The 14,692-nt window shown below is 44.2% G+C and overlaps 4 protein-coding genes across 6 annotated transcripts in view; all 4 read left to right on the top strand.

The window, feature by feature from the left end:
- Positions 1 to 122: 122 nt before the first annotated feature.
- On the top strand, positions 123 to 4,074 carry LOC308332145 (uncharacterized protein). The gene is made up of 2 exons (XM_080787797.1): positions 123 to 880; positions 2,664 to 4,074. Exons 1-2 carry the CDS (start codon positions 636 to 638, stop codon positions 3,304 to 3,306), a joined length of 888 nt encoding a protein of 295 aa, XP_080643923.1. The 5' UTR covers positions 123 to 635; the 3' UTR covers positions 3,307 to 4,074.
- A 1,626-nt stretch (positions 4,075 to 5,700) lies between these two features.
- On the top strand, positions 5,701 to 7,050 carry LOC308331624 (CCR4-NOT transcription complex subunit 11-like; the record flags this gene model as incomplete). Its single annotated transcript, XM_080787110.1, has 1 exon — positions 5,701 to 7,050. One exon carries the CDS (start codon positions 5,701 to 5,703, stop codon positions 7,048 to 7,050), a length of 1,350 nt encoding a protein of 449 aa, XP_080643236.1.
- Positions 7,051 to 8,620: 1,570 nt separating this feature from the next.
- Positions 8,621 to 9,496, top strand: LOC308331623 (alpha/beta hydrolase domain-containing protein 17C-like; the record flags this gene model as incomplete). The annotated part of the gene is made up of 1 exon (XM_080787109.1): positions 8,621 to 9,496. The coding sequence occupies one exon, from the start codon at positions 8,621 to 8,623 to the stop codon at positions 9,494 to 9,496; it is 876 nt and encodes a 291-aa protein (XP_080643235.1).
- Positions 9,497 to 12,838: 3,342 nt separating this feature from the next.
- LOC308332315 (uncharacterized protein) overlaps positions 12,839 to 14,692 on the top strand; it is a 25,171-nt gene continuing 23,317 nt past the window's right edge. For 2 of the 3 annotated variants that reach the window (XM_080788147.1, XM_080788145.1), the window contains exon 1: positions 12,839 to 12,976. The gene's annotated coding sequence lies outside the window, so the exon portion shown is untranslated. The remainder of the gene's footprint in view (positions 12,977 to 14,692) is intronic. The other variant, XM_080788146.1, reaches the window with a different exon arrangement.

Below are 14,692 nucleotides of genomic sequence, written 5' to 3'. Positions count from 1 at the left end.
AACCTGAAATCTGTAAATTTGTTGGGACGTCTCCAGAACAGCATTAACCGCAGTAATAAGTGGGCAACTGTTCTCTGCACATTCTGTCTCCCTGGATTAATAACCCCCATTGTTTCCCTTGGCCCCACGGCAATGGATTGCTAAAAGCACGTTCAATATCATCACGTGTCCTTAGTTCAAACAACATTCACTTCCAATTCACCACCTGTTTCCCTGTTCTGTAAGCTGACCTGCGGAAGAGGGAAAGGGAGAGGCGGAGGAGAAGTGTGTTTGGTGGTGGGGGTGTAAAAAGTAGGTGGTGTCCAGTTGACCAGCCTTATAGCCATGCATAATGAATGGCCTTGCATCATTCATGGCGTCCGCTACCATGCGAGGCACCCCCCCAGGCACTATACATATGCACTGAGAGGGACAGTTTGGTGATGCAGCAGTCCACTTGCTGTCTCTGGAAGAGACACATGTAGAGCAGGCCTATGGGAAAGAAGAGCCAAGAGGAGAACTTGGATTTTCTTATTCCACAAGTGATTATGCTATCACTTAATTAGTACACATGCATGGCAAGATAAAGGGAACTTTTTAGTAGCTCAACTGTTTTTAGGTATATTCCCAACCAGATCTGACGCGTGCAGAGACCCATGAGCAACACTGGCGGAACTATTCCTCCGCCAGCCATCCTGGGCTTGGGCTTGGATACCGGAGGCCCCTGTCACCAGAGAGCTGTGCAGAGACGCAGGGCCCTGGTCCGGACCTACCTCCTCTCCAGCTCTGTGCCTCCCTTGCCTCTGACAGGTGGAACGAGGCTCACCAAGGACCCAATGCGGCTGCCGTCTATAACCACCGCCAGGGGCCCACACAGGCCGACCACCGCAGCTCCACTGAGGTAAAGTGATATTACCCCGGTCCCTGGATCTGATATAGCTGTCTGAATGTAGAGCAGGGGTGTTTGATTGGCACTGATAGATCGCTTCTGGCTTGGTACGGAAAGAGTAGACCTCTGATCTAGAGATATGACTGAGGTTGCAGCCAGTGGCCACAGGAAAGCTACCGCACATCTCACAGCTCTAATTGAATATGACATATGAACATGAATTTGAACAAGAATTAATATGATTGGTTTAAACCTGATTGCATTTGCAGTGTTGGGGTTTGACAGAATTACATCTGATTTTCAAAGGCTGCATGTGTAACTGTTGACAGTTTCTTCAGGTGCAAACACTGTTCAAGTGTAAGCAAGTCAGGTAAAAATGCCTAAGATATGTTTATAGGACATACAGTATTATATAATGAGAGAGTGGTATGCATACTTGAGAATACTTGATTTAAATCACTGGTGTTTTAAGTGACAAACCTGACCAGTGATCCCATATTAGTATTCATACTTCAAATCACATTTGAGCCATCAAAGCAGACCTATGGCTGTAGTAGGTTTTGGGTTCTAAGTGTATAGTGCTCTCACGCATGTGGTCTTGAATCCAACACGCCACCTTTTTCTCAGGCCATTTCATTTGCTTGCACTTCAACTGAATGGAAAATACCATGTAATTGTTCCTGGTGTGGCCTAAATGGATATCCTAGTGTAGAGCAGACTTCTCTATTTCCCTTGCTTTGACTACAGAAGACCAGAGTCTGGCTGCCGGCAGTAAATTTCAGGGGTGGAAGCTGATCCGCTGCTTGTTTTGAAACACCCAGTAACCCTGATGTGGCGCCATGCTGGCTTCACTCAATCTGATTTGTTTTTACTTTGAGGGAGCGAAGGAGAAACCTGAGTGATGCACTAACGTCGTAGACATGCAGTACCCTATCACACAAATGCACACCTCACCGTGATATACTTCAAAGCAAAGGGATTTGATGGCCTGAGTTCCAATGAGCTCTGCACAGGTGCATTACATGAATACACTACAGTAGCTTATATCGAAGCCTAGCTCCGTTTGGAACCTCTATATCTACGCTATATAGAGGTTCCAAAGTTCCAAACAGAGCTAATCGAAGCCTAATCTGGAATATAATATATAATCAGCTGTATACTACAGTAAAAAAATAAAATAAAATCTTATACTTACATTGTTACAAGTTGTAACCTTAACTGCTGACTCTGGAGTTAATATTCTCTGCAGGTCCAAGCACTACAGGTATTTATTTAACCACTTAAATCCTACGTGTAATGTTGCAGCAGCGCGCTTTTGTGCGAATAATAATCCCCTTCCGATTAACCTTCGGCCCCAACCTGTGAATACTGTATATTTCATGTTTAGAGGAAATGTATATGTTGCCTTACATTATTATTGTTATATCACTTACTGTTACTGTGTTAACTTATTATTCATGTCATGTGTGAGTGGATAGGACCCGAATGGAAACAAGGCCGCAAGGTCTTTCTTCGGTGAAATCCTTTTTTGGACAAAAATGCCTGACTGTAGGCTACATTGTGCTGTTTGCATTTATGTTGCCTAATAAAGTATTCAATCAATCAAAGGTTGTGAGCTTGTAGATATCCTATTTTCGCTGAATGTTCACCCCCAGAATAGGGACTCTATCAGTACATGCGGTTAATAGGCAAGTTATATATAAAATGACCAATCTTATTTTGAATTATATGCTTCCTACTCTATTCCTGTCTCTTAGAGGACTCACTCTCTTCTTCTCCATTATTTTCTCTCCAGCTTAAGTGAGAATTCCCTCGTCACACTGGGAGAGAGGGCTGTGTTTGAGGGCTTCTCCTGCAACCGGCACCCCAGCGCTTTACAGAGAAGAGCCCCAGCAACTCCTCTGCCACCGCCCTGCAGGTCATCTCCCCTGACTCTCCCCTGTAAATCCTGTGACTCATCAGGGAGGAGACAGGCCCATCAGCCTCGTCCGGTGTATCACAATGACCATCACCTGCAGGTCCAGAGCTGCAGCAGACCTGCATATGCTCACTTCACCCGACCCATTACACCCGCTGCCAAACCTACATCAGTGAAGCCTCACTCCCACAGCCAAACCCTGGGCACAGAGGGGGGAGTGCAGCGTGACATCCGGCCATTAGTGATGCAGTATCGCCATTCTATATCATCACGGGGTGACACATTGTCGGTTGTAGGTAAACCATGTCTTCCGAGTTGCAGCAGTCAAACGTTGACCACTAATGCTACTGCTGCTCAAACACGAACACGCACACAACTCCATGTTTTCCTGCCCACAGAAGGGCCGGGGCTGGGGGAGGAAGGGGACAGTGAGTCTGTGGATGAGGGGTTTATGGATGAGTTGGATAGCAAGATCACTACTCTGAAGCTCCAGCAGAGGGCACCTAAGGCTGTTACATAGGGTAGGGCTTCTCCATTTCTATCACACTGAAAATAACCCAATTTAGCAGTCTTGCAAGTGTTATGTAGAATTGTGGTTGTTGAGGACTTGGCTAACATGGCTAAGAAGCAGGAAAGATACAGTAGGATGGATAATAAAGTGACTTTCAAACCAATACAGACTGGCATTCTGTGTGTAACATCTGTGCCCAGAGTCACATTGGTTCCATGCATTTTTTGTTTGCTATGCACCATTTTTCATGTATTTTATTATTTTCTACCAATCCGTTGCGCTATGAAATGTTTCTAATTATCTGCTGGACTATGCTACAAGAAGCCAGTTGGATACATTGGTTGCTATGGCAACAGTCAGTGATTGTGAAGCCCCGCCCACAGCTCACCTGGGGTTGATGGGCAATCTGGGGAGTTTGACTCAGGCAGTGCAGAGTGAAGGAGCAGGGAGACAGACAGGCTGCTGCTGTGGGCAAGAGGAATATTTCCCATGTTCTTGCCTTTCTTTCCCTTTTGGATTGTTCCCTTGAATTTTGATTATTCCCTTGGATGTGGATTATACCTCTGGATTTAGAGAACTTCTTCCTTTCCTGGAGTGTGGATATTGGATATTTGACCAGACTTTCCCAAGGAGTTTAAAAAGTTTATTTTTGGGCACCTGAGTTTAGTTTGGACACTTTGAGTTTAGTTTGGACAGTGCTACCTTTTGAGAGTTTTATTTAATTTTGATCTGATTAAGTGAACATTATGTGATAGAGCACTTGATTTTCTTTTGATTTAATAAATCACAGTTTAAGCTTATTTGCCGATTTGTTTAGTGATTCTTATTCTGAACTGACCCACCACACCACCTCCCTCATTTTGCTATAATTGGTTTATTTAATTGTCATTATTGTAGTCGTTATATGTGAAGATCAATCATATAATTGATTAGTGCCCTACTTTTATTCTAGGGAAAGGTATGGTCCACGCACTGGAATCTATGTTCACTTCCTTTCCATAAAACTCCTTAACGTTCTGTGTTTGTTGCTGCTTGGGGAGAACTGAGAATAAAAAAAGAATCCTAAGTGGATATAAAGTGAGTGCTGGTATTCCTTTATATAATTTATACAGTTGACCTGTCAACATTGTACCGGTATTTAAAAAATCACACCCGTGTGAAGTGAGGGGCGCTAATATATTAAAGTCTAACTCATGTTGCTATGATTAGGTGATGTAATGGTGATATAAAACAAACGGTGACAAAATAAACATAAAATTCTCTTTATTGTCAATGGCGTTTTTAAAACAAACATTGAACTAAAAACAAACATTAAACCTGTATATATTCTCTTTATTGTTAATGGGATTTAATGTTTGTGTTAGGGACAAGATGACGTAAACTTTCCCTTTACTAAAAACAAACGTAAACCTGTATATAGAAGGGGCTAGCGCCCCTCAAAAATACTTTTAGTCTTACTAGAATTACTAAAATTACTAGGTTAGGTTTCTGGTTTAGGTTTATTCTAAGTGGGGAACAAAGAACCTTTTTTGCATGGTGGGGAACATAGAACCTGGGGAACATAGGTACGCTCCCGATAAAACCATGTGAATCATTTAGCAAATAAATTGAAGTATTATTCTAGTCATTGTTTTCTAAAATGGTGGCTGTTGGTAAAATGAAACTCTTAAACTCTTGAGAGTGTAAAATGAAATGGTTTCATTTCATGCTCTCAAGAGTTACATATTATTGTTAAACATCTGCATTCCTTAATTTACAAGAAGTATTTTGCCTGTTATCTCTCCTATGGTACCAACAATACAGCATGGAATTGTAGACAAAACGACAACACAATATTCTCCTAAATTTTGGGTCTGAGAGTCTCATCAAATGGTGGTTCCGTGGCTCAAATGCCCAATAAATAATGGTCCTTATGGGTTGAAAAACACTGTAGTTTAGTGTAGGCTACTGCTAAAGCATTGAAAAGGCAGTTGTTGTTGTTGTTGTTGTTGTTGTTGTTGTGGTCTGTTCACCCGGCCAGGTGAAACCAGGTTAAGGACAAAGTGGTGGCAGTCCTCCCTCCCCCAGGGAGAATATGATGTCCTCGGTCCTCACATGTCCCATTTAGAGCCTCTGTTTTGGGACTATGAGCACTCGCCAACGTTATTAAAACATGACGCCCCTGCACGTAGCTCCATATTTGGACATGATGTAATTTAATGCAATTCGACATGATGTAATTTGATGATGCAACATTCTCTGGCAGAAATATAAGCTTCACTGACTATCCTGTATCCTGCTGCAGCTTGATCTACGTTTTGCAACTTTCATGTTAGTTATTTGTGCTAACTAACGGAATGCTTGAATTGAGAATTGGTTAGTTATCGGCTTTGCAAAGTTAGTCTAGTAACTGTTGAATAAACAATGTCGTTCACACTCGGCCCGAAAGAGCTTTCCAAACTGTTGGGTATCATATCTGAGGAGACTTGCAACAACACCTTCGAGAACCTCTCATCTACCTTCTATGATCACTTCGGAAAGGCAGAACATTTCCGTGTGGGTTCTGCGCTGGTGTTGCTGCTCCAGCAGTCGGACTTGTTGCCCAGCTCCCCTCAGCGGCTTACCGTCCTCTACCTCCTGTGGGAGATGTACCGCACCAAGCCGCTGTCCGAAAATCCCTTTGCTGTGGTGTTCTCCCATCTGTTGAACCTCTCATTTGTCGGGGGGGAGCAAGAGAAAATACTCTCTGGTTTCCAACCACCCATCACGCAGCAAGAGAAGTTCTTCCTCTCCCAGCTGATTTTGGCCCCACCTAGAGAACTTTTTAAGAAGACACCCCAGGAGGTGTCATGCATGGATGTCAGTAACATGCCGCGGTCTATAGACATCAGTGGACTGCAGCTAGCCTTGGCAGAGCGACAGGCAGAGCTTCCCATGAAAAGCAAGGCTAGTTTACCCAGTATCCAGAATGACCTAGGTCCTTATTCATCCAACTCAGGCTTTGACAACTCAGTTGCCAATCAGACCACAAAGTCTCTGGTCACAGGACTCGGCCCTCCATCAGAAAAACATTTCTGTCCAGAATTCATCCGGCCACTGCCTCCTCTCCATGTGTGCGAGGACGAGCTGGTGTGGCTGAACCCCACAGAACCGGACCACAGCATTCAGTGGGACCGATCCATGTGCGTGAAAAACAGGACGGGAGTGGAGATCAAATGCATCATGTCCAAGGCCCTCAAGAGCTCACTGTCCACCCAACAGATGTCACAGCTGGTGAAAGAGCTAGAGAAGGACCCTGATCTGGTGCACCACATCGACCTGTCCCCAGCCAAGCTGCCTGACCTGGTGGAGTACAACCCACTGTTGGCCTATGAGCTGCTGATGAGGCTTATGGAGAGCAGTCAGATCACAGAGTACTTCTCTGTGCTCTGTGCTCAGCACAGCATGTCTCTGCACTGCATGGAGGTGGTAAACAGGTTGACAAGTGCTGTAGACCTCCCCCCAGAGTTCATCCACCGCTACATAGTCAACTGTATCTCCACTTGTAAGCAGATCAAAGACAAGTCCATGCAGAATCGCCAGGTACGTCTGGTGTGCATCTTCCTGGGGTCATGGATCCGCAACAAGATCTTCAATATGCAGGATCTCTTCATCGAGATGCAGGACTTCAGTATCGAGTTCATCCGCATTCGTGAGGCTTCCAGCCTTTTCCGCCTTCTCAAGAACATACAGGACACAGGAGAAAACCCCACAGACGCTAAACCTATCAAATAACATTAGAACTGGCCCTAGCTGCCATATAATGTCCCTTTAAGCATTTTTGAGGGGCTGTAGCCCCTCCTATGGAGAGCTTTGTGTGTATGTCTGTAACATGGAATGTGATGATTTGATTGGCTGATGTATGATGATAAGAGCGCTCCTCACTTCACACAAGTGGGATTTTCGATTTTTTTTTACATTTGTCTCCACCAGGCCGAAGGCATGAGGCGGTATGTTTTGCACTCCGTGTGTCTGTGTACAGCTAATCTCTGGCACTGTTGGCCTGGTCAATGCCAAACTTTGCACATACACTCCCTGGATGCCAACGATGAACCTCTGCCCCAAATTGTCCAGAACGGCCTTTTATAGTGCCAAGTTGCCAACATGAGGTAGATTTTCAAATCGGTACACATGCAGTATCTTTATAGTCAAGTGATCAAGATTGTCAGATCTGTCCGCTATTTCATATTCCAAAATTTCCATCCTGATTGGCTAACATTGGCTTCCAAAGTTTGCAGGATTGGCCCGTTTTGAACAAAAAGCCTCAAATCATGAACGCAGTGTGCAATTTATGATGTTTTTTTCATACACTTTCCTACTAGGCTAAGGAATAAATCCCGCTCTTTTCACATTGGCCTGTTATAGTGGCACCAACAGCTGGATTTTTGATAAACACATTTTTGGAACAAAATGCCTCAAATCATGAGTTTGAACGTCCAATTGCCAGATGTAAGAAGAAATGGCACCCTTTTCACACTATTATAGTGCCAGCAGGAGGCCACAATAATGTTGCTGCTCCGAGGAGCACTTTTTCTAGTTATCAGTGGAACCAAGTCAAACAAAATGTAATTCATAAGTGTTTATCAGAGTCTGAGTCAGAGGAAAAGGACTGAGCACTGTTCACAGTTACACTGCAGATCAGAGCTGATTGCCATCCGAGCTCCGCCTACCAAATACCTGCAACACAAACCAAAACAGTGGACAAGCAGACACAGTGAGGAGGGTCACACTAGCAATCAAACTTTGGTTTGGTTACACAACTAGTCGTGATTGTGCTTAACAAGGTCAGGCAAGGGGGTCATGCCGTGTGTCTGTGTGCTAGAGATGCACCCTATCTAATGGTGCCATATTGAACAAACTGCAAAGGTGCCTGCCTAAATATGTTTTATTCACACACCATGAGGAGGAATGCACCCAACAAAGGATGGTGCGGTTCCCGCAAAGACACATCCTTGACCTTGCTGATCCAGTACCATCTCAGCCTCCTGATCTAGGCCTCACTGAGGCAGGATATGTGGTTCCAGAAGAGGAGGAGGCATGGCAAATGTTTGTGTTGTGTGTGACATGACGTCATAACAGAGCTAGCTGATCAGACTGTATAATGTGTTGAATAGCGAACTGAGGTCATTAATTGTATCCATTTATACCTTTGGCACGAGTCGTCTATAGATGAGATAGAATATTTGGCTGAGCAACTATAGTAAAGCATTGCATTAGAGGTTTCCGCATCCCGGTTAAGTTTGTATCGAACACCACTGTAGCGGGTCCTAGAGATTGATTTATTGGGTAACTGCTCTGGGTTCAAATGTTTTTCTTCCTTCGAGCATGGTGGCTGTTTTGCTGTCCCCCCTGTAACATCGTAGCGAGATTTGCTTTCTTGCCTCCGGAGCCCACATACTCTTTCGACAGAATCGACACCGATCCTACTGGGGCCACTGATCTACACTTAAATTTGATCGTCAAGAAGCAGGAAAAACTGGATGCCGTCACTGTCTTTAAAACAAGAAGCATTCGGGGAAACCAGGTTGGATGCATGTTTATACGCTGTGCCCCCAACAGCCGGTACACGCTGTTGTATTCCCATGGCAATGCAGTGGACTTGGGAGGCATGTACAGCCGTTACATGGACCTCGGGTCCAGTATCAACTGCAACGTGTTCTCCTATGATTACTCCGGCTACGGGGTCAGCAGTGGGAGGCCGTCTGAGAAGAACCTGTATGCAGACATTGAGGTAGCTTGGCAGGTGCTGAGGCACAGGTATCGTGTGACCCCAGAGAACATCATTCTGTACGGTGAGAGTATAGGCACGGTTCCCACGGTGCACCTGGCAGCACGCTACAAGTGTGCCGGTGTTATTTTGCACTCTCCCCTCATGTCAGGGCTGCTGGTGGCCTGTCCAAACGCACGCGAGACCTGTTGCTTTGACATATTCCGTTGTTGCTGCGACGTCTTCTCCAGCATTGACAAGGTGTCCAAAGTGGAGTCACCAGTGCTGGTGATCCACGGCACAGAGGACAAAGTGATCGACTTCTCCCACGGCCTGGCCATGTTTGAGCGGTGTCCGCATCCTGTGGAGCCCCTGTTTGTTGAGGGAGCGGGCCATAACAACATTGTTGAACATTGGTGGAACGAGTACCTGAAGAGACTAAAGAAGTTCATCTCCTCCGAGCTGTCCACCTAGAAGACGTAGGAGTGGAAGACCCCCTGTCTGCCACTCCTACCTCCCCGGCACAGGGGTTGCATTTCAACACAATTAAGACATCCCACTACACACCACCTGATAGGGCGGTCACACCACCTCACTGGGAACGGACGGACGGAGTATGGACAGACGAACTCACGCACATTTTAAGTTTTAACCATTTATGTCCACCCAATTAAGGAGATACATACAAGGACACAATTAGTAAAGGTGCAGTAGAGTTACACTTACAAAAGCATGGCATGTGTTTTCATGGTACAATAGGCATGTCACTCGACATATCCTAATGTCAGCATGCTGAGTGACTCACTCAGCATCCGTCTATGGGTATAAGTAGCAGCGTTTCCGCCATATGTGGCGGCTGCCAATTATAGTAGGAACACTACAATACCTTTCTAGCCCTTTTGTCTCCTTTTTGGGCAGCCCATGCCCTTGGCTGCTGAATATAAAAACAAATAGTCTGCACGGTGCACCTATAGCCCAGCTCTGAGATGGTATTTAGAAGTGGTTGGTATTTAATGACCTTGGTCATAAAGGCTTCAGGCCTAATACAGACACTTCCCTGGACTCTTCATCAACCACAACATCTGGTGTATTAGCTGTCAAATATGTAAATATGTCTGGGTTATCACAGAGTTGAAACATGGATGGAATGACACAGGAATGTTTGTACATTCTCACTGATGATGCATGATATGTCCTTTGCTATGAGTTCCACTATTCTATCATGGTGTGCTATGTACATCCCTTTGTATGCATAACATCCATTTAAGATGTGGCAGTGTTTCAGTGATCTGTTCTGTGGTGTGATGCAAGCAATGAGGGACCTGAGTGGTGGGGAACCAGATGGAAAGATTGAGTCTGGTGGTAAGGACTTGTAGTCTTGCTGTAACTGTGAATGTGATAATGTCCTCATTGAGTGCAGTGTTCTTCAGGAAATAATGTGATACAGAGTGATCAGCGTAGGGAAGACATGCGAGTTTCCCTTGGAGTTTTAGTCCAGTCCAGTGTTGGTGTACATCCATGAGGACCCGTCTGGCACCTGCAGCTGTTAGCAGGCAACTGTGTCCAGCATAGGTGACAGGTGACCCTAACCTGGACGAGGGGGTCAGTTATAATGTCCTGAGACCCTCAGTCTTTGAGTCAGACCGCACCCACTCCAGTGCGGACACAGAGGTCGTTCAGATCTGGCCAGTCCGACAAAACCCCAAATCCAGCAGAACGGGTGTCCAGTTTCCCACTGGGTTTCCTCTTAATTCCAAGATAGTGTGGCTCTAACTCCCTGGCTCCCTAACATCCTTGTCGTCGTTCTTCAGCATTTTCAGAAGGTGGGAAATCTGAATGCTGCTGTAGATCCATTCTACGCTTGGCAGCCCCAACCCTCCTTCCCACTGTGGATGAAATATAATGTCACGGGTACCGTGTGAATTGAGTCCAAACCACTTTCGCACCAAGCTCACAGTTTTGTTGTTCATCTCACACAGTACCTTCTGTGGGATGTGGAAATTAGCAAACAGGTGTTAGACTTTGGAGAGTGCCACCTGTCTGACAGCTTCATGGTCAGTGCCAGTGGACATCTGTCGATCAGGTCCAACCTAGCTGTATATTCAGACAGGATGTACACACACACACACACACACACACACACACACACACGCATGCACGCACACACACACGAAAAATAACTGAGTGCATATTTTCCAGAATTTGACACGGTTGATCATCAATATGATGATGTCAGGGAAGTTACTCCATTATTAAACCCCGTCTTTCATGGGAAATGCGAAATATTAGAATATTTCGCATTTCCCATGATGAACATACCAGTCATATGCTATGTTTCACCCAGATAGATGTCTAGAGACGCAAGAGAGAGAGAGGCATGATCAACTTTGCTTTTCTTTGCTTTCTCAACAGAACTTCAACTCAGTCTAGTAGCCAGAATGTGAACCCGGACATGTTGAGTACACCAACGTTTTATGTTAGAAATGTTTAGTATGGGTCCCCAGCATGTAGAAACTGCCGGATGCTAACTTGCATATGTTGAGCAATTTTCATAATTGGCATAATAAACCATACCATTAACAATCTATAGAAGACAAAATATTAAAAGTTTAATCATGCTCTATCTAGCATGTGATGTGTCAAACTAGGGGGTTTTCATGATGCTGAATCCATTCCAAGCATTAGTTTAGCAAAAAAACACTCATTTGGCTTAAAACGGTCATGCCCACTTGCAATGTGCTGACATCATCACATTTGTGATGACGGCATTGGCCGTTTTTTAGCCCTAATGTTTGAAATGGATTCAGCATCATGAAAGCCCCCTAGTTTGACACATCACATGCTACATAAAGCATGATGAAATTTTGAATATTTTGCCTTCTATAGGTTGTTAATTGTATGGAAATTGCTCAACATATGCAAGTTAGCATCCGGCAGTTTCTACATGCTGGGGACCCATACTAAACATTTCTAACATAAAACCTTGGTGTACTCAACATGTCAGGGTTCACAATGGGGCTCTATAGGTTGGCTACTAGACTATCACTGTACGTGCATTACGAGACAGGGACTTTTAGGCGACCGTTGTTGGTAATTATTACTTTCTCGTTTATCATTTACTTGCCGCTGGTGATGGGCCAATGAAGCTTTTATGAACCTCTGAACCACTTGAACCAATTGGTTCAAAAATGGTTTAAGCTTTGAAGCTTCAGTGATAGTGACATATGCTGACGAAATGCTAGACTGCATTTAATTTAGGCAGCAGAGACAGCGAAATCACAGGACACAGGAAATAATTAGTAAATATTTAATGAAGCATGCAGGCAAATCGTACAATCATGTCATATAAAACCACATGTTTTTATAACTTTTAAAATGATTCAATAGCCTCTTTTTTAATTTACACAAATGTGTTTGTCATAGGGTAAAGTTTAATACTTTGTATTCATATTTGTATTGCACAGATGCACATCGCAATGTTGATTAAACGTATTGATTAAATAACATTTAGTTACAGATGGCACATCTATGTGCCACTGTCTACTGTCTACAATCAATATAATTGCATTGCCAAATGAGCTCCCAGCTAAAGAACTGGTATTTTACACATCCCACATCAACATCATGTGGACATTCTGAAGAAATATGCAACTGAGAAGAATGAATTGTATAATGTACCCCTCTGTCCAATGATTAAAATAAAACCTAACTGAAGTTAACTGAACTTAACTGTACAGTAGGTGGCGGTAGTGCAAATTAACTCTCGTTGGCTACTGCTACTCTGCTTTTTCTGCTACAGTAAACGGAAAAGGAAGACGAGTCTCGGGCTGCAGAGGACCCCCCAAAGCACTAAGCAGATAAACAATAAACACGGTTGCTTTGCTTTCTCAACAGATCTTCAACTCACTGTACGTGCATTGTGACGGCAGGGGACTTTTTAGGCGACAGTTGTTGGTAATTATTACTTTCTCGTTGGTTTACCGTATCTTAAAGCCCAAACCACACCAATGGGTCGCCATGCAACTCCTCGCAAGTCGCAACCGTTTGAGACGACATACAGTCTTGAACTGTTTGGAATGTAAGGAGTTGCCTTCGAATTGAACCAGTTGAATCACTTATTGTGTCTGTTGACGTGCGCTAAAAACAGCCTCGTCCCGTGACTCCCGTCTCCCACCTTTGGTGTGTTTTGGGCTTAACATAGAACAGCCTCAAATGCCCATGAAAGAGCAAAAATAACTTTGGGTCTGTCTGTCCGTCCGAGTACGGAAATGGCGTTTGTTGACAAGTGTCACTGTTGGCAGCCTAACACACACAGTGTTAATGTCAACGAAGTCCACACCCATAACTTAACAAGGGACTAAATTATTTTCGCTCCTATGCCACCAAAATGTGGAACGCCCTACCAACACCAACAGTCATTAAGACAGAATTGCGAAACCCTTGACTCATTCAAAACTGCTCTCAAAGGGCACCTTTTCCCCTTTTACCTCTGATTTCCTGTTTTAGCTATTGATTGATATATTATTATTATTATATATTTAAATATTTATTAACAGTTTGCAGAATTACAGTACATTTCAAGCACAAACTCAATACAAAGACTGTTAACTGTGAGTGGAGTCAGTGGACGACCCAATTAAGCATTACACTTGTTTACAAGAGGGTCCACCATGTTCAATTCATCAAAACATGTAGAAACGTACAAATAGACACTTCTATATAGATAAAGGACAGAACAGGAATTCATCATAAAAGGTAAAAAGGGAAAAGAAACATATACAGTGGGGGGAAAAGGGGGGGGGGGGGATTCAGAGGTGTAGGTGTCTGTAGGTGCCCTTTGAGAGCGGTTTTGAAGGAGTCAAGGGATTTGCATGTCTTAATGACTGGCTTCCTGGGCTTGTAGGCCTACAGTAGAGTACAGTACAATTCTTTTTTTTTGTAGAGGGATGACTGTTTTCTGTTTACCTGTAGTTCCAGTGAATAAATGTTATTATATTGTGGCGAAACTGGAAAGATACAGACGGCCGATAATTCTTGGAAAACATAAGCAAGCACTTTTCTGTTTCCAGACAACCTTTTTTGTCAGCTGGTCTCTGACCAATCTGTATGTACCAACACTCTAGAGCAGGAGTCACCAACCGGGGGTTCGCGATCTACCGGTAGCTCGCGGGAACCTTTCGAGTCGATCGCGAAGTGTCAGACCCATTGGAATGCAAATGCTTGCCTTTCAGGCTGCTCCGTCTCGCAGCCTCGCACTGACTGAATGAGAAGAGCAGCCGGGCGATTCCCCGTCATTTGCATTTTGAACGGATCGTTCACGGAAGTGACCGGATCGGTTTCGTTCACCAAAAAGAACTAGTTATTTTGATTCGTTCGTTCATGACCGACTAAACGGCGGTGAAAAGTTGACTTCACTGACTGATTTATAAACGGCTTCGAGTCAGTGTTACTTCCATGTTGCGTAGCACTATCCAATCTTTGGTATCTTTGGCAGCAGCAGCTGTAGGCTATTTTGTCGCGTTAATGAAACCAAACGCTACACGCGGTGCAGGATTATTATTTCATGTGAATCATGTCAAAATGAAAAGATGATGATGTGGTTGGCACACAGCGCAGCAGCAACGCAGCACAGCAGCCCGAGAACACAATAAGAAATATAACATTATTATT

Source organism: Protomyctophum bolini (assembly GCF_963924005.1).
Source record: "Protomyctophum bolini genome assembly, chromosome: 17".
Classification (NCBI taxonomy): domain Eukaryota; kingdom Metazoa; phylum Chordata; class Actinopteri; order Myctophiformes; family Myctophidae; genus Protomyctophum; species Protomyctophum bolini.
This window is presented reverse-complemented; position numbering and strand designations above follow the sequence as displayed.

What these genes read in the sequence shown, in the direction of transcription:
- LOC308332145 (XM_080787797.1), top strand. Translation starts at nt 636, where the DNA reads ATGAGCAACACTGGCGGAACTATTCCTCCGCCAGCCATCCTGGGCTTG. An exon ending in ACCACCGCAGCTCCACTGAG is followed by an intron (nt 881 to 2,663) that starts GTAAAGTGATAT and finishes TTTTCTCTCCAG; the next exon opens with CTTAAGTGAGAATTCCCTCG.